Below are 17,350 nucleotides of genomic sequence, written 5' to 3' on the forward strand. Positions count from 1 at the left end.
CCAGCCCCGCAGGTGCCGTGCCATGCCACACTGCAAGCGAGCGGGCTCTGCTCTGGCGCATTGTCAGGCAGGGAAGCAGGCAGAGCTGGGGGAGGGAAGAGTCCATCCTTAAGAGGACATGTCAAGTACAATTAGCGTTATCTGTCTAAATATGTACTGGGAACACAGAATACAAGAGGAGGCCTGGCTGGCTTTAATGGAGACATATGCAAGGTCATATTGCCTCATACAATCCCCCAATCTGATTTGGGGATTACACATTCTAAGTAAATTGGCGTTATTCCTCTTGCATCATTGATAAGCTGCAGCTGAAAGAAGGGGAGTAAAAAAAACAATTAAAAACTCAGACCCAAGAATTGACTGTGCACAGGGGCGAGGGAGTGAAGCCAGGAAGGCAGAGAGAGTTACAGGCAGAGAGCTCAGGAAAGGGGGAGAGAACAAAAGGGAAGGAGAGAAAAAAAGAGCGTGACAGAATGGCAGAGAAAGCGATGGAAAGAGCAAGGAAGAAAGGGAGAACAAAGGGAAGAAAAAGGTGGGAGAGAGGATGAGAGTGCCAGAAGGACAGAGGGTGCCAGGGTGGGAGAAGGGACCTCAAGTGGGGGAGCTGTTACTCCAGTCATGCCCTCAGCCTTGTTAGCACCAGAATTTGAGTGTGAAAGGAAGGAGCCAGGCTGGTTATGCGTCTTCCTCACCCGAGGGGCTCCCTGTGCCCCGTGTCCATCCATCCATCTGGGATATCTCACCAGCTCCTTCCCACTCTGGGTCCCAGCCAACACCAGGCATCTATCTTTGGCGCAGCATGCAGGCAGTGGTGGAGTGTGAGTGATGGGAGGAGGCCATCCACACACATGGTGCACCAGGGCCCCACAACACAGGGGCAAACCACAGTGGCAGCACAGAGTCCCCAGAGCCAAGTCCCTCTCACTTTTGCTCTCTGAGGGGCTAAAGCTGAACCCCTACAAGTGGCTGAGTCGGAGTCGCAGCACACACTGCTGCAGCCTGGAGAGGGAGGCATGCTGTGAGCCAGAGCTTGATACAGATGGTTGGGGCTCCTGGATTCAAGCAGGGCTCACTGTGTGTGACCTCGGGCCAGTTTTTCATTTTGCTGCCGTATCTCAGGCAGTTGTGATGGCTGTTTCGGCAGGGTGGCAAAACCGAGACTGCAGGAATGGGCCAAGCACTCTTGCCATTGTGCACGAAATCACCCTGTGCTTCCAGCCACCTTCCAGCTCCAGGAGAGGGAAGTCCCTGGCTGGCTGGCTGGCTGGCTGTGGAGCAGTCCTCCCCCTCCTGTGAGCTCTCCTCCCACCCTGCCTCTGCAGGATCACCCCCTCCAGAAGTCTCACAGCACGGCTTTTATGCTCTGTCACATTTTTGGAACATATGGTTTTAAATAATTCAATTCACTTTTCGTGTGTTTTGCTGTGACTTTTTTTCCTGGTCCCTTTTCTCTTTCCTCCTTGTTCTGCATTCTCCAGGAAGGAAGACACATAGTTGACTGGATAAAGGGGTTCAGTGCCTTGGGACCCAGTGTGGCACCACATCACCTTGTGCCCCGTTGCTGTGCAAGGGAGGTCTCAGCGTTAGCCCACTGGTGAACCTCTGGGAGAGAGGGCCAGCAGAGGAAATGGGAAGATTGGAAAGGGAAAAATTTAGCGTGGAGAAGAAGGCATCTTGGATGTGTGGGCAAAGTATGGTACAGACCAGCATGAGGGCTATCTGTGGTACCTGGGAGGCAGGGTTCAGGCCAGTAACAGCTGCTCTCTCTATGCTAAATTATTCCCAGCCCGTGTTAGGAGTCTTGTGCACAGTGAAGCGCTGTGTCTTGTGGTGTGCATGGCACGGCGTGGTGCAGCCAGGAGCAGGAAGGCACTTTGTTCCCGTGTGAAGTCTGAATGTCCCATGCAGCTGGGTTCTCACCCAGCTTTTGTGAGTGTCTGTGCCTTGGCTCGTGGTCAGGTGTGCCCTGTGTATTAACTGGATCCTTTCTCTTTTCCTTCCAGTATGAAGTGAATTTAGAGCTAAAAACGAGGCAAGAAACCTGGTCTTGAAATCTCCGAAAGGTAGGAGAGACTTCAGACTGCAATGGGTATGTCACTACACCCTCCTGGGTTCTCTTTTCCTCTGCGTGTCTCTCACACTTTATGGCCTGCTCACTGTGGCTGTGTCTGCACTAGAACTTCGGGGTTTGGACTGTTATAGAGGTGAAAACAGAAGAAGGTCTAATGCAGACATGGCCTATGTGTGTCCTAATACTGTCTTTGTCTTTGTACACTAGTTGTTCTGGGCAACTGGTTTTGTCACTGTGGGTTTTCTTGTATACCTTCTCTACTGCCTCTGTCTTTACAGATAAAAAATAGTGTAAGGGCTTTAACAAGGAGAGTACTGCTTTGTCTTCATCCATGTGGGCTAGTGGGAGATCAATAAGGTCCTTTCACTGAATAGGATGCAGTCTCCATCTACTGTGAAGTTTTGCTGAGCTCAGTTCATGTAATTTAAGATGGTGATGTACATGCTTTCCTCCTCTGGCACATTTTTAGCTATTCAGGCTGCTGCTAGCACCATGCAGGTAGGGTGGAAGCAGCTCTGTGTCTCCAGCAGAATCCTGACTTATCTGGATTTTCCTTTTACCTAGACCCTCATGGTCTATGTTACTGCAAAAAACCCGCCATCTTCACAGCCTCCTAGATCTGGACGGTCACTTAGTCCATGCCCGATAAGAGTTAGAGGCCTAGAGCCCAAGGAAATGAAAAATTACTGCCTCTCTTAAAAGCCTTGTCTCCATGTGCTGGGTAAGAAGGTCCCTATGTCACCTCAGGTGATGGTTATGGAGAAGTCCGTGCCACACCAAGGCAGTTCCTGCTGCCCTTGCCTCTTCCTCGTGGCCCCAGGGGGACCACAGGGCTCCCTTATGTATCACCCAAAGAGCTCCCACTCTCTTCCGTCTCTGCACTGTACCCTCTGCAGTGCCGCCAAGTCTCACTTCTCCCTTTGCTCCTTGCCCTCCCCAGGCACCAAGGCAAATCTGAGACCAGGCCAGGGCAGGAGTGGCAGTGGTGGTGGGGAGGGGAGGGGGTGCTCTGCTCAGTGAGACATCCCCTCAGAGGTGCTGGGAGCACTCACTGCGGTGTGCCTGTGCTCAGAGCATCCCTGCAGTAGTGGGGACCCCTGAGCCCAGCGTCAGGGAGCTCATGGGCTTGAGTCCAAGTGGTATCAGAGGGGCCCAGGCTGGCTGGGGTGGGAGGGGGCCCCAAGCCGGGCTGGGCAGTGTCAGAGGTGACCGGTGGAAGGCCAGTGTTATGTAAATACCGCTGCTGTAACATGGCAGGCCTGAATGGCCCTATGCGTCCATCCATCATTGCTGGGGAACAGAAGCCTCCCTGGGAGCACAGGGGGCCAGCAGCGCAGGGCATGCAGACACAGGCAGCATGTGCCCTACTCATAAACTGTTTGTTTTCTTTTTGTCTCTCTCATTTCGGGGCACCCCACCGAGAGCAACTCTCTGTTTTGTCCTTGCAACCTCTCCTCCAACCTTCCCCCCACCACTTCAGCCCTTCCTTTTCCTCCCTCCTTCCACTGGCCCTTAAAAAAATGGGGGGAAAAAAAAGAAAAAAAAAAGAAAGTCCCCAGTTCACATTGCGGCTTCTTTCTCTGACTTCAAAGGCTCCCCATCATTGTTTGGGATCGGCAGGCAGTGGCCCTGAAAACGTGATCACAGCCGGGCACAGTGTAGGTCACCACCGAGTGCCATGCTCCAAGCGCTGAAAGGAACAGGCGGATTCTTCCCTTTTCATGCTTCACAACCCTGGTTACAGCGCTCTGCCTTGCCCGCGTGCTCCTCACTGCGTGGCTATTCTTGCTCTTTTCTCCTCCTTTTCCTCCCACCCTCCCTCTCTTTTTCTCTCAGGTCCCTCATTTCTGTGTCCATTTGCACTCGTTCTGCCCTTCTCGGTGCCCAGCATCACACACTTTGCACCCTTTCTTCTTTCCATTACTTTTCTTCCTCACTTTCCACTGCCTGGTATGGCACTGCTGCCCCTCCCCTCCCCCCCCCCCCCCCTTCCCCTTTGGTGCTGTTATATGAATCACTGTTTTCTTTCTCCCTTTTCCCTCTCCCTTTTCCTTTTCCTCATGCTCCCTGTTTCTGTTCAGTAGCAGCCTTCCTCTGACATTTGCCCGCGTTTCTGTCTTCCCTGTGATATCTCACTCACTGTGTCCAAAATTGCGGAGGTTCTGTAATCTCTTGGATTAGCCCCAGGCAGCCTGCAGTCCTGTTCTCCCCACAAGGTGCAAGCTGACTGCTTTCATGTGTAATGGGCTTAATCCCCCAAAATTCAGCGCAGCCTTTTGTGGGGAGGCAGCACACGATGCCTGCCAACAGCGTCAGCTTCCGAACTTGCTCTTTGGCTTTGCTGGTTAACCTGAAAGGAGCTAGCAAGTACAGGTGGTGTTGCAGACAAATTTGTGAAGCCAGGCACTGACTTCACAGACATCACAGGGAAATGGGATACATTTGAATCTTGTAGGTCTCATGTGGAACAGAATGCTGATGGTAGTGCTGGAGGGCAGTCAGGCAGGGATAAGGAAGAGTGAAGCAGGCCCAGCGGTTTGAATGGGCATCCCAGAATACTTTTGCACTGGATTTCAACTGGGGAACATCACCTCATTGTACTGAAACTTGGGCACATGTTGGGCTGCACGGTGAGCCACAGTCAGATGGCAGCTCCTTGCTTGCAGAATATCCCCCCTTGGTGCACCAAGAGTTTTGTTTTGTCTGCAGCAGAACAGCACAGGACTCTGCACCCCTCCAGCACCCACCGGGGTGCAGCTGCCCTGGCCTCCGCCCCCAAAAGCAGGGATCATGGTGCTTGTGCCTCTGGTGATTTGTGAGGTTGTTTTAATGCCGAGGAGCCCACCAGGACTTGTCTCTTGCTAAATAGGCATATTAAGGGACATTGCGGCAGGGGTTATAGAGTAATAATTTGTCCTAATGAGCTGGTGTCACGTTCTCCTAGGCCGAGCTGTGTGTGAGCAGGAGCTGTGGTAGGAAGGGGCTGCACTCGCTGACCTGTCAGCCCAGGTTAATGAAGTACTGCGCTGCTTGGGGGGTCAGAGAGCAGGAGCTGAGCCAGCCTGCAGTGCCTCGGGGGACGGAGGGAAGGACAGGGCTCTCCCCTGAGCTGGATGCCCCAGGGAAAGGCCTGTGCCCTGCAGGACAGAGCAGCAGGATGCCCGTTATAGAATGACACTGGGATCACTGGGATCTCCATGCTGTGCTGGTGGGCTGAGTGCCGCTGCATCCTCATCAGACTGTCTGCAGGCAGAGGCGAACCTGCGGCAGCTGGGGTTTGGCAGGGGTTTGTCCTCTGGCCTTGCAGGACAGCCCAGCTTGGCACACGTGGAGAGAAGCTGAAAGAGAGAGGAGATCTCACCTTTTACACGTGCTCCCAAGACTGGCAGGGCTGAGCTTCCACACAGCCACACTAAAATAAAAATTCCTTATGACACCAGGGGAGAGGTACAGGCCAGTGGCCAGTGGTCATGACTGGTGTCTAGCTAGGAGGTTTACAAAGAGCTGCCACATGTTCATCTTCAACTTTCCTTGTGCACAGAGTGTATGAACAGCCAGAGGAAGCTCTCTGTCCTTCCTGTTCCCTATTTCTCCTCCCCTTGTGCTTCCCCATGGCTTGCTGAGATCCTTGGCCTTGCATGGCAACTCTAAACACAGGCAGTTGCTTCCATCCCTTCTTGGTAGCTGGGCAGCAAAGGCACAGGGAGAGTTCTGCCATTCCCCCAGGTGAGCGGTGCTAGGGAGCAGGCGGGCAGCAGGACATCCTGGGCAGCTGTGGTAGGGCAGGAGGAGCTGAGAAGGGGGAGTCCTGGTCTGCCTGCTGCCTTGGGGATCCATGGCCTGCCTTGCCCCTGTGGATCACACTGCCCCGTCAATGCTGGGGCAGGACGGTGCCCTTGGCCACACCAGTGCCCTGTGGTCTACAACACAAGCCCTGTATACCATCTTCCTCCTCCTCCCACTCCTTTCTTTGCTCCTTCCCACCTCCCCCCGCCCCCGTCCCCTGCTTCCCTTTGCTTTTCTCTGTCTCCATCTCTCTCTCGCTTTCATCTACTCAGAAGGCTTTACTCTACTTCCTTGTCACCCTAATTGATTGCATTAACCTTTCAGCGTATTGGATTTCCCCAGCACCGTGCAGAGAGCTCTGTGCAATATGCTTATAATCTGGGCTGTAATGGACAGGGAGCAGTCAACGAGCCCCTGCTCCGACAGGTTCTGCTGATAACTTCTTCTCGGGGAGGGGGCGAAGGGGTGCGCCCAGCAAGGCCTGGCTGGCACGGCCGTCCTGCAGCCTGCACAGCCCCCGGCCTCGCTGCTCCGCAGCCAGCAGGGCGGTAGTGTTAGCTTGGGAGGAGGGAGTTCTTTGAAAAGGATTCAGCTTGGGAAGCAGAGGGGAGATGCCGTATTTGACCTTACTCCTGTAATTTTTCTTTGTGTTTGAGTCCCCCTCTCCCCCATCTGCTCCGTCTGCGGTTTTGTTCCATCTCTCCAATACTACATTAATGTACACTCTACATTTAGACACTTGTTGCTAGTAGCAGGATGAGACAATATCATGGAATCTGCATGTTTTCACATCATGCTTGCCTTTGCCTTTAATTTCAGTGTATGACGTGAGGGAGGTGGACACTTTTCCTGGGGCTTCAAAGATGAAAGCATAGGAATATTGTGCTCATGAGGAGGACAGCACCAGGGTGCAGAGAGATCAGGAGACAGAAGGCCTGCATTGTATCTCAGGCTTGGCCTTGGATAAATCCTTTCACTCCCTGGTACCTTATTTCCCGCCCAGGATGGCAGAGCTGTGATTTTGGCACTCTGTAGCATGCCTTGTAGCCTGCAGGAGGGCTGCGGGGAGACCCAGGGTTGTTATCTGTGCTCGCTGGGCAAGGATGGGAAAGTGGCTGCAGACAGGCAGTGAAGCTACACGGCCAAGTGTCACCGCTCACGCTGGCTGCAAAGCAGGAAATAAACCTACAAGATCAGTGGCAAGAGCATGCAAGTCTGTTGAAGGCCTGGCACAAACCGCTGGCGGTCAGGGACAGAGCCAAGGGGTGTTTTGGTGTTCGTTTTATTTTAAAGGACTGCAGTGGTGGATCTGCCATGATCTGCTGGCAGTGGTGCACACTTTGAAGTATCCCAGTTTAGGCTACATTTCAGCAAAACGCTTTGAGCACCAGGTTGAGTTTTGCTGAAGTCAAAGTCATTTAAGCACATATTTAGAAGTTTCATTCAACGTGGACTGTAGAATGAGACCTAGACCCATGGGAGGCCCTTTTATAGTTCTCCGTTTTAAGCAGCATTTAGCACAAGATGAGTCTTCATTTATGGTTATGGCTCATAGTGTAAAAAATAGCAATAGTGGAAGGGTTTCTGATCACTTCATAGGTCTTTAGCGCAAGAGTCACATAATCTTGTTAAAAGCAGAGTTACTTCTGCCTCTTTAGAAAGTGGTCCACTCTGCCCTGCGGATGTTTGGAGCTGGCATTTAGAAACTTTGCAAGTTCCTGGGCACACCGGGAAGAGGGGACAGGGCTGTATCATGAAAAGTGAAGGTAAATCCCCAGTCTCTCATTGTTTTTCCAGGAAGAAAGGATAAATGACAGGAGTCAGAGGAAAAAACTTTATTCCAGGTGATCTTTCCAAAAAGCGGGAGGCTCCTTACAAGCCAGGAGGTAGTTGAAGGGAGGGACTTTAGGTAAAATAGAGAAGAAATAGGAGCAGGAAGCAAAGGATGAGAAATTTAAAACAAGCAGGAGAGAAAGAGAGTGAGCAAGAGCAGCACCTCCTAAATGGAAGAGTAAACAGGCACTCGGAGGCATTAACTTAATTGATTGTTCTGCAACAGGCTGAACGCTGTGTTATTCTGTCGCTGTGGCAACAACCCAAAAAAATTGTCAGCCTGTTTGGATGAAGTGAAGCGAAACATTCTCTAATTTGCGGTGATCCGGGTGTTTGTTTTCCTTCCGAAGAGGCGGGGCTCTATTGATCTATTGTTTGCACAGAGCTTTTTTTTAATGGCGATATGGGGAAAGCAGGAGGCTGGGGCGTGTTCCTGGGGCAGGTGAGGCAACGGGGGTGTCTCTGCCATGTTTCCCCAGATCTGCCTTCTCAGGGCAGCCACGCAAATCCAGCAGAAACTCCAGCAGTAGGAACCATCCCGAGGAAGCCTGAGGACAGGGGAAAGTGGCTGTGACAAGCTTGTGCCAGAGCTACTGCTTTGGTCCCTCCTGTTCTCGTCCCTTTGGGCACTTGCAGTTCCTTCTGTACTGTGGTCTCTGGTGTTAGGATAGCTCCAGCTGCCTCAGGGGCAAGAGCAGCCCTGTCCCCCCCCAGTTCCCTTCCCACATCCATGCTATTCCATTTAATATGTGCAGACCTGCACCTGTGCACACCCTGTGCAGTGGAGGAGTCATGTCTGAGTTTTATCCTAGATGTGGTAAGATACCGAAGTGCCCACTTTGAGCTCTTTATTATAGCAGCAGAGGATTGAAATCCCTGGGCCAAAGGATGGGGGGATTTTGTCCCCTGGGATAGGGGGCCAAGCTGTTCCAGGGGACTGTGGGGGACAAGAGGTGGGGACACCCACAGTGGGTTGGGTAGGAAGGGTGAATTGCTGCAGGCACAGCTTGGGCCAGACCCCGGGGGGGTGGCATGGATGGGAAGAGGCATCACAAGTTGTGCAGTGGCTTGTGCACCTCATCAGCTGTGTCTGGCTGTGCACAGCCCTGGGGGCCAGGAAGGAGCTCCTGGGGATGCCACTCGCTGTCAGCACATGCTTGGTTTCAGCGTGAAATGTCGCTGCAGCACTTGCTTCAGCTGGGAACTGTTCAGTCAGAATGGGAAAGCCCAGGAGACCAAGGAGCAAGCCCACGTGGCCAGGGGTGAGCAGCAAGGCCTTGGGCAAAAGACATGATGCCAAGAGACGGGTGCTGTGGCAGTGGAAGGGAGAGCTGGAAAAAAGGTGCCTTATAGGTCTGCAGCAGGGGAAACAGGCAAAGATGCCTCCAAACCAGCGGGAGGGTGGGTGGCAGAGGTGAGACTGGGCCAGCAAAGGACAGCAGAGAGGGTTTCCTCATGATGGGGGGGTCAGTAAGAGGGATGGGCTGCTGGCCGCCTTTGTGCATGGCCCTGCATGGAGGTTTCACCCTCTCATTTGGGGTTTTCTGCACTCCCACGGCCTTTGGGCACCCTGGTAGGAAGCCCCATGTTTCCCATCCAGGCAGATTGTCCTCATCATTCTTCAGCAGTGTTCCAGCCCACGCACAGCTAGTCCGGCTGCTGCGCGGAGGCTGCCTGGTTGATCCCTGAGATTTCAGGGAGAGGGAGAGCTGTAGAATATGTTAGTGTCAAGTGCTCAGTGTTGCTCTGTGGGGTGTGCAGGGGCAAAATACCACAGTACATCCCTGCGCTCTTCCTGCCTCCCTCCCCTGCTCCTTCCTGTCTTGTCTTGGGGGTCCTTCCTCCTCTGTTTGTACTGGGTTTGCTTTATCACCCTTTTCCCCCCTCTCTCTCTCCCTCTCTGTCCCCCTTTCCTCGGTTTCACCCTCTCTATTCGGTTTTTAACTCTTCTGCTCTGTTGCTCTTTCTCACAGTGTAGATGTGGGTGGGGATAAGAGACTGTCACTGGCGGGTGAGCAATGTCCCTAGGCACTGTATCCTGCTCGGGGATCTGTCCCCTGTGCTCCAGGTGGGTGTGCATGGGTGGGGGCACCGTGGGCAGGTGAGAGTGTTTCATGTCTCCTGGGAGAAAGCTGAGCTGCCAGTGAAAGTTTGGTGGTTATCGGAGTCAGGAGAAGCTAAATAACCCTGTAACTGGTATGAAGGTGAATTCACGGTCTAGTGAGCACTGAAAATATGAGAGGGCTCTGAGACAGGCAAAGTGTGGAGGGGAATACAACTCGCCGATGGCTCAGGGCAGTGCTGTGTCTCTGGAGCGGTGCGGGGACATGTGCTGTTGCCATCCTGAGTGTCAGCGGCAGCACACCGCCTTCTGGGGGGCTGGCTGGGATGAGGAGGGTGCCCCATACTGCAAGTTTGGAGACAAGTGAGGCATGCAGACATAGACATGGCAAGAATGCCCGCGGAGAAATTCTGTGTACCTCTGGCTGTGGACAGCCATGCCAACATCTGACTGCGCAGCCCCTGTGCACACGGGTGGCTGCATGCTCACACAGTGCCATGAGGCTGCGCACATACATGTGCACAGACATGTAGGCAGCTGTACCCAAGCAGGATTTCGCAGGTTCACATCTCTGCGTGGCCTTACGTGTGTAGAGGCATCCACAGCTATGCAAACATAGGGGTGCAGGCACACACAAGCTACAAATACAGTCTTCTACTTCTGCATCGGCTCGCAGTCAAGTCAAATTCCTCTCTGGTGTAAGTACAGTCTAGTCAGGCAGCACAGACAGATTTATCCCAGCGTATCTTGAATGTCTGTGTGGTTACCTGCTGTGAGCAGAAGAGTTGCAGGAAATCTATTCTCCTTCCAGCTGGGAGAGGCTGATGCCTTGGAGTACCAGTAGATGTGCAGAGAGGAAACCCCCTTCAGCTTTTCACCTGGAGCTGGTAATCTTCTTGTGCCGAATCCCTGGAACAGGGGAATTGCATTTGAAGCTCAGCCAGTGGTGATTTAGTGTTAGACGTTTGCAGAAGAGGCTTTGATTAATTCATAGTAAAATCAAGTAGCACTTGGGTGCCAGCACCACATTCCAGGGTGAGCCGGCGACCGAGGTGCACACAGGGCGGGCTGCCAGGTGCCTGAGCAATCCCCACGGAGGTGGCAGCGCCATCCAACCCACAGCCTCTCCCTGCTTGGGCTTCTTAATTATTAATTTATTTTTCTCCCTTCCTTGGCAAAAAAATAGTATTTGGTAACGACCTCAAATTGCAAAATGCTGATGATTTGGAGAATGTGTCACAGAAGCTCCAGGGTGATAAAGGGGAGATGAATCCCAGCCAACAATCCGGCTCAGCCAGTTTGCCTATTTATTAAAGAAAAAGCCCAGATCATTAACTTTTTTGTTGTTGTTCTGTTTGCGGGCAACTCCCTGCTGGCAACTTTCGGGCGCCCAGTAAATTAAACCGAGTATCGGCCTGGTTCGGGGCAGCCTGAGCACCTAGTTAAAGCTGTGAAATGCGTTAGAAACTGGCTTCGTTTATGTTAGCGCATGAATAAACCCTTTAGGGTACCACGCAAAAGTGCTCTCTGGCATAAAAGCAGTGTCAGAAAATCCTCACTCGCTGCCTTGTGGAGGGTCAGGTATTGTAACTGAAGAGCTGAGCTTCACTTCTCCTCCCACTGCTTGTTCACAGAGTTAATTGCCCCTCGACACGTCGCTGTGCCGTGTTGGTCCCTGGAGAAGCAGGGCTGGAAGAGAGCATCTGTAGGCACAGGTTTCGTTGGTTCCCCATTTGCCTGCTTGGTTTGGTTGTTGAATAAAGAACAGTTTAGAGATGGGCTTGCCTGCCTGGTGCTTCTGAACTCAGAGAGTTCCCCGTGCTATCAGGGAAGGGTGATTACGTCCCCCTCCTCTGGAACATCCCACGTGTTTGCTGAAGTAGTGCTTCAAGCTAAATCAGTTTGCTGAGGGCTCCAGCTTCCCTTAATTCAGTGTCAGGACCGGGCTTGCATGGCTATTATTCAAGAAGCTTTATCAGAAGCACAAAGCTAGCATCTGCCCTCCTGCTTCCCTCTGGGCATCACCAGCTCTCCTGCCCTGGGTTTGGCGCACAGAGACTCGAGGGACTGCCTCACCGAGCCCATTTGCAGGCAAAACTCGTTTCAACTCCTCGAGAGTCTCGGCTGTTACACTAGCTACAGGAGTGCAGTGGCTTGTCACTAGTCACTGGTGGAGCAGCGCAGAGGTGCCAAGAACCAGCCAGAACTGAGGAGCTCATGTGAGAAAAAGGGAGCAGAGATGCTGCTGAGATTACTAGCCTCTTCCCTTTCCTCTTTCAACCCAACTGAGTTGTAATTAGGGCTGGATTTTAGGTTTTAATCTCAGCTGATGTCTGAGCTCTTTCCCTCAGAGGTAGCCACCTTCTTCCCTAGGCCTGGTTCATGTCCCTCCACAATCATTTCTCTGGTTAAGCCTGCCCAGACCCGTGCTCACGTGGGTGCTGATGGGAGGAGAAGGGTATTTTTCAAGGTTTCTGCTAGGTTTTTTTCTTCTGAAATACAAGGATGTGCAATTTTTTTAGTTTCAATTTAGCATTGGAGAATTTTATAATTTAGTAATTAAAATCTCTGATAGGCTTTAGAAATTGCAGCTAATTGAATTTAATGGGAAGATGATTTTCAATTTTATTTGATTACCCGGACCCCTGGCATTGGTATTTATGGGAAAAAAATGGGAAATGTGCTGTGTGGGCTAAGATGGCATAATTGAATTAGGGCTAATCGGATTTCTTCGTCATGAATTTCACTATAATTTTCCTATAATTTTCCATTAGATATCTAGTTTACAAATATTCACAAAGAAATGAAGCTCTTTCGGAATGGAGATTGCTGGCTAACAGGATTACAGGGACGATAGCTCGGCACTGCCAGCCTGGGCTCCTTCAGTAATGCAATCGCTGCGTCTGCCTCACACTTACCGCCCGCCGCTGCTCCCCACACCCGCTCCGGCCCACTGCCAGGGCTCCCAAGAGGCCACAGCCACGCTTTCTCCGGGGTCTTTGCTGCCTCTTCACGGTGGTGTCCGTGTGCCACTTCACTGCACACATGCCCTTGTGCACAGGCACATGTGTCCCTGTTGGTGCTGTGCCGGCGTGTGTGCACGCGCAGCGTTTGGTGAGACCCGGGCTTGCTCAGAGTCACTTGCGTGCGTGCTTGCATATCCCCTGTGTCAGCACCGACGATGCTCAGGCAGCCTGGTTGCACAAGCAGGGCCAGCGCATGCGGATGCACGCGTGCTGCATCATGGGCATCTCTCTGCAAGTGCTCATCACTGTGTCTCATGCACAGGGGGACACTTTGCTTTCCCTCCCTGTTGCTGTGGTGGGGATGCTGCTGTCACATCCCAGAGGAGGGGTTACAGTCAGTCCCCACCGTGTGCAGTTCATAGTGTCCTCTCTCTGCTCTTGCTGCCCATTTCTTACCTCCTCCATCATCTCCCCTCACTTCTCTGCTGTCAGTCCTAACGACTGAGTGTCTGTCTCAGCTGCTCCATCAGGGACAGTCCCCAGCACCCCTCTGTAGCCACCTCAGTGCCCCCCGCAGAAGCAGGGCTGACACAGCCTCTGTGATGGGGCAGTTATAGGAGAGAGGATAACGTGCCAGGCTCCCTCTGCCTTCCCTCATTTCTGCCTCTCACTCCTGCCCAAGCTGGGTCAAACCCACAGTGAATTTATGGAGGCCATCTCTACTCCACAGCGTCAGAGTCCTGTAAAACCCATCCTGCCTCTCTGCCTGCCCCATCTCTCTTGCTTGCTGGGCTGCATGCTGAAAGCCTTTCCCGTCTGTTGGTGTGACCCAGACCATTTGAGGAGACAGTTGCTGGGAGGGCGAGTAATTACCCTGGGGGCTAAGTAGGGTAGCAGCTCCTCTCGACCCAGAGCCACCTGCCGTCTCCATGGCATCAGGCCTTCCACATATGTCCAGAGCAGGACAGTCTCTGCTAAAACATCTGTGACAGTCCAGCTCTGTTCCTGGGTGCCCAGGTGGGCATCACACCAGTGTGCTGCAGCAGCCATACACAGAACCTCTCGTGTTTGTACACTTACGTGTGACCATGTGTGTGTGCACATGGCATGTGCTCGTGTTTTTGTTTGCATCCAAGCGTGTCCATGCAGGAGCACAAGCTGGCTTGCAGCTCTGCCAGACAGAAATCACTTTTTTGTTTTGTGCTTGCCCCATGATCTGCAGGAATGGGTCTTGCCCAGCCTGGGACCTGCCCTTGAGCAGCCACTTCCTGGTGCGTCCGGAGGCCATCGCAGTGCCTGGTGTGCCGCTCTGGGATTCAGAGGCTTCTCTGGGCAGCTCCGGGCTGGCACAGGGTGGCATTTGCTGGTTTTGCACGCAGAGCGCCAGCTCTTCAGTGCCAGGTACCTTCCCTGTTGGATGCAATGCCTGGGTAGGACTATCCCCTTGCCTCCTCGCCTTGAAATCCCCAGGCTGCACTTTTAATAGCTGTAGTAAATTGTAACTAATTGTTAGTGCATTCAAACCCCTGCCACTCCTTCCCCCTAAGTCTTCTGGGCCCCTGTGGAGCACAAGGACGCACAGTGTACGTTCCTTGCTGTATGGCCCATTCCTGGTACAGTCATTCCCTCTGGGCAGTGGTCAAGAGATGAGCAGCATTTGGCTTCCAGCAGATGCTGGAAGCTGTGGAGTGCCTGGAAGAGCAGCAGCCACATGGTGGGGAGCTGGTGTCAAACTGAGTAACGCCAAGGAATAGTAAATGGCAGAAGCGATCCTGGCAGAGCCCCACCCAGCACACTGAGACTCTGCACAACCGCTTTGGCAATGCTTTCTGGGCGCCATGTGCCAATAATGTGATTGAAACTGAATTGAGAAGGAAGGAGAGAAAGAGAAGGAAAGGGAAAGAAAGCACGGATTGTCTGCTCCTGCCGCCCAGGCCCTGAGGCCTCTGGGCGCCTCCCTTGACGAAACAGAAATCAAACAAAATTACAGAAATAGGGCAAGATCATTTGCCTAATAGACTCCCCAAGCAGGAGCAGGAGGAGGAGCACGGCGCTGCCAGATCTCCAACCTGCAATCTGAGAGCCAGCGCCCTGAGCCCACATGAATCCAGAGCACGGCCCCAGGCCCCGGGGTCAGCTCCAGCTAAGGAGGGGGAAACTGCCAAGAAAATGGGCTCAGCATGAAAAACAAAGGTAGAAGAGACACAGAAAGGGGGATGTCCCACATATCAGCGTGACTCACCCCATGCTCAGCCCTGGCACACTGTCTGCGGGGAAAGCATTAAACTGTAATAATAATAATAAATTAATCATCCTTCCCCCTCCCATTGCACTTTTCATCTGAGGATCTCTGAGCACCTGGCAAACATTAATTACTGAGAGCTCCCAATGCCCCTGGGAGGGTAGGAATGGTCAAGGAGAGATCTCTTCACCTGCCACGAAAGGGCAGCCGTGGCTGGAGTGGACAGGGCAGCTCTTGCCGTGGCACAGTGGCACGGTCCAGAGAAGGATGAGGAGTGCTGCCTTCCCTCGAGTGCTCCTGGGGTCTGGGCGTGGGGCAGGTCTGGGAGCTGCTTCTTGCCAGGGCATGGTCAGAGGCAGCCTTTCCTCAGAGAGCATCCATACGTTGGAGGGATGGGGGAAAAAGGGGGGATGCTGCCCAAACAGGGGGCACAGAGGTCCCCAAGGGAGGAGAAAGCTCCACAGCCTCTGAGAGAGGAAAGAAAAAAACTTTCCTTGGGTAAGAGGCAAAGGAGGGAGTATGGGGAAATAAAACCCGATCCTGTGACTGGAGATCGCTGAGATAGGAAATCAGGCCTTGCCGTTGCGTCAGCTGCAGGGCGTGGACTTCACCTGAAAAAACACCTTGGCAAGTTGTTACTGCAAGGAGGAGTGGGAGGGACAGTGGGAAGTCTGCGGAGGGGATCCTCCGGGTGTGTTTAGGTTGGGGGGGGGTTCATGTGTGTCACGCTGTATGGATATGTGTGTATTTGAATCTAAGTGAGCACAGAGTATAATTTTCTGTGTCGGAGTGCATATGCATGCTGTGTGTGCGTGCTGGGATGGGAGGGGTGGGGAGCATTTGTATACTGATGTGTGAACGTGCTCAGCTCAGTGCATGTGGAAGAACAGGTATCTTTAGAGGGTCTGTGTGGCTCTGTATGTGCTGTGACACATCCGTGTTACAGTGCGTGTTCCCCCTCATAAGGAGTTGGGGATACAGCTGGAGCCGCCCTCTTAGGGAACAGTGGCAGTGAGCAGAACTCCCGCTGGTTAAATATTAAGTCCATAGGAGAAGTGAAAATGGAGAAATCTGGGTGACACAAGGTGCAGTGAACTTACGGGACCTGTCAGCAACCTCACACCTGGAGGAAAGCATTGGGTCCAAACTGAACTATTACAAACCCAGGGTGAAGCAGCACAAACGTTTCTGGCACTGTTCATTGCTTCCCAGGGTAGGATATTCCCTGGCAGGTGCTGTAGCGTCTGACACGGACTTAAGGACCAGGGCAGGCTCTGATGAGGATCGTGGGTAACGCTGGCTGGGCTGGTGTCTGTCTTGGGGCCAGTGAAACGCAGACAGGCAGGATTTTAAAGGCAGCAGTGGCTGATGGTGTTGGTTGGTGCCTACGGCAGGGTTAGAAACCCAGAGGGGAGGTCGGGGCAATGCTGCTGATGTTTTGCCCATCTCCCTTAAAGCAGTAGCATGACTGTTCCAGGTGGGAAGGTGAGCTGCATGCAAGGAGCGCTGCTTGGCTGGGCAGCCCACTAGGCAGGGCACACTTGTCTCCTGCCTGACACTGCCGTCCCCACTCAGCTTCCTGGCTCGGAGGGTCCCTGGATGCCTGCGTTTCACTAGACTTTGTTTAGATTTTTTCCTGGAGAAGCCAGAACACTTGTGGGTTTCACAAACGACTCCCCCCTCCTCTTCCTTCTCCCTGCCCTCTGGCCTGGTGTGCTGCCTGTACGTTTTGACACATGCAAATGCAGTGCTTGCCAAGAAGATGAGTTGCGGTTGCAGCGCTGGGTCTCTGGGCTCAGGACACTCTCGGGGTGCAGCGTGTCCAGGTGCACAGAGCCAAGCAGACCTGGGCTTCTTCCAGCCCCGTGACCAACCTGTCCAGCCACTTTCGGCGAGTCACTTCCCTTGCTAGTGCCTCAGTTTCCCCATCCGTGCAGTGGGGTAATGATGCTGGCCTCCTTTGTCAAGCACATTAAGTTCTGCTTATAAAAAGGATTTAAGAGTTGGTGAGTTCATGTACTGCTCCCCAGCCCCGGTGAGGAGCCTCACTCTGCCAAAATCCACGGAGCCAAAGGTGGTGTGTTCACAAAAACAGCCTACAACCTGCTCAAAATACCTATTTAATCAGGTAAATAATCTGTTCGTTTGTTTTAAAGAAAGAGGCTTATATCTGTGTTTACCCAACACGCCTCTTAGAACCTCCCTCGCATTCTTTGCTACTTAGAAAAATAAAGCAACAAAAAATGAGGAAATTCGCTGCAAAAGAAAAACCACCCCTCCTGTGGGCCAGGCGCTCCCGCGGCGGGGCGGTGCGGGCTTCCTGCGGGGCATTGGGCAAGCTGCTGCAACGGGCAGCCTTGTGACACCGGCGGCTGTGCCGCCACCGCCGC

The 17,350-nt window shown here is 53.0% G+C and overlaps 1 protein-coding gene across 2 annotated transcripts in view; it reads left to right on the forward strand.

Moving 5' to 3' along the window:
- Positions 1-17,350, forward strand: part of CASZ1 (castor zinc finger 1) — a 208,143-nt gene that overhangs the window by 95,094 nt on the left and 95,699 nt on the right. Inside the window, exon 3 of one of the 2 annotated variants that reach the window (XM_027802274.2) lies at positions 2,004-2,089. In XM_027802274.2, coding sequence (XP_027658075.2) covers positions 2,086-2,089 — 4 coding nt within the window. In that variant the 5' untranslated portion in view covers positions 2,004-2,085. The remainder of the gene's footprint in view (positions 1-2,003; positions 2,090-17,350) is intronic. The other variant, XM_027802272.2, reaches the window with a different exon arrangement.

Source organism: Falco cherrug, chromosome 3, assembly GCF_023634085.1.
Source record: "Falco cherrug isolate bFalChe1 chromosome 3, bFalChe1.pri, whole genome shotgun sequence".
Classification (NCBI taxonomy): domain Eukaryota; kingdom Metazoa; phylum Chordata; class Aves; order Falconiformes; family Falconidae; genus Falco; species Falco cherrug.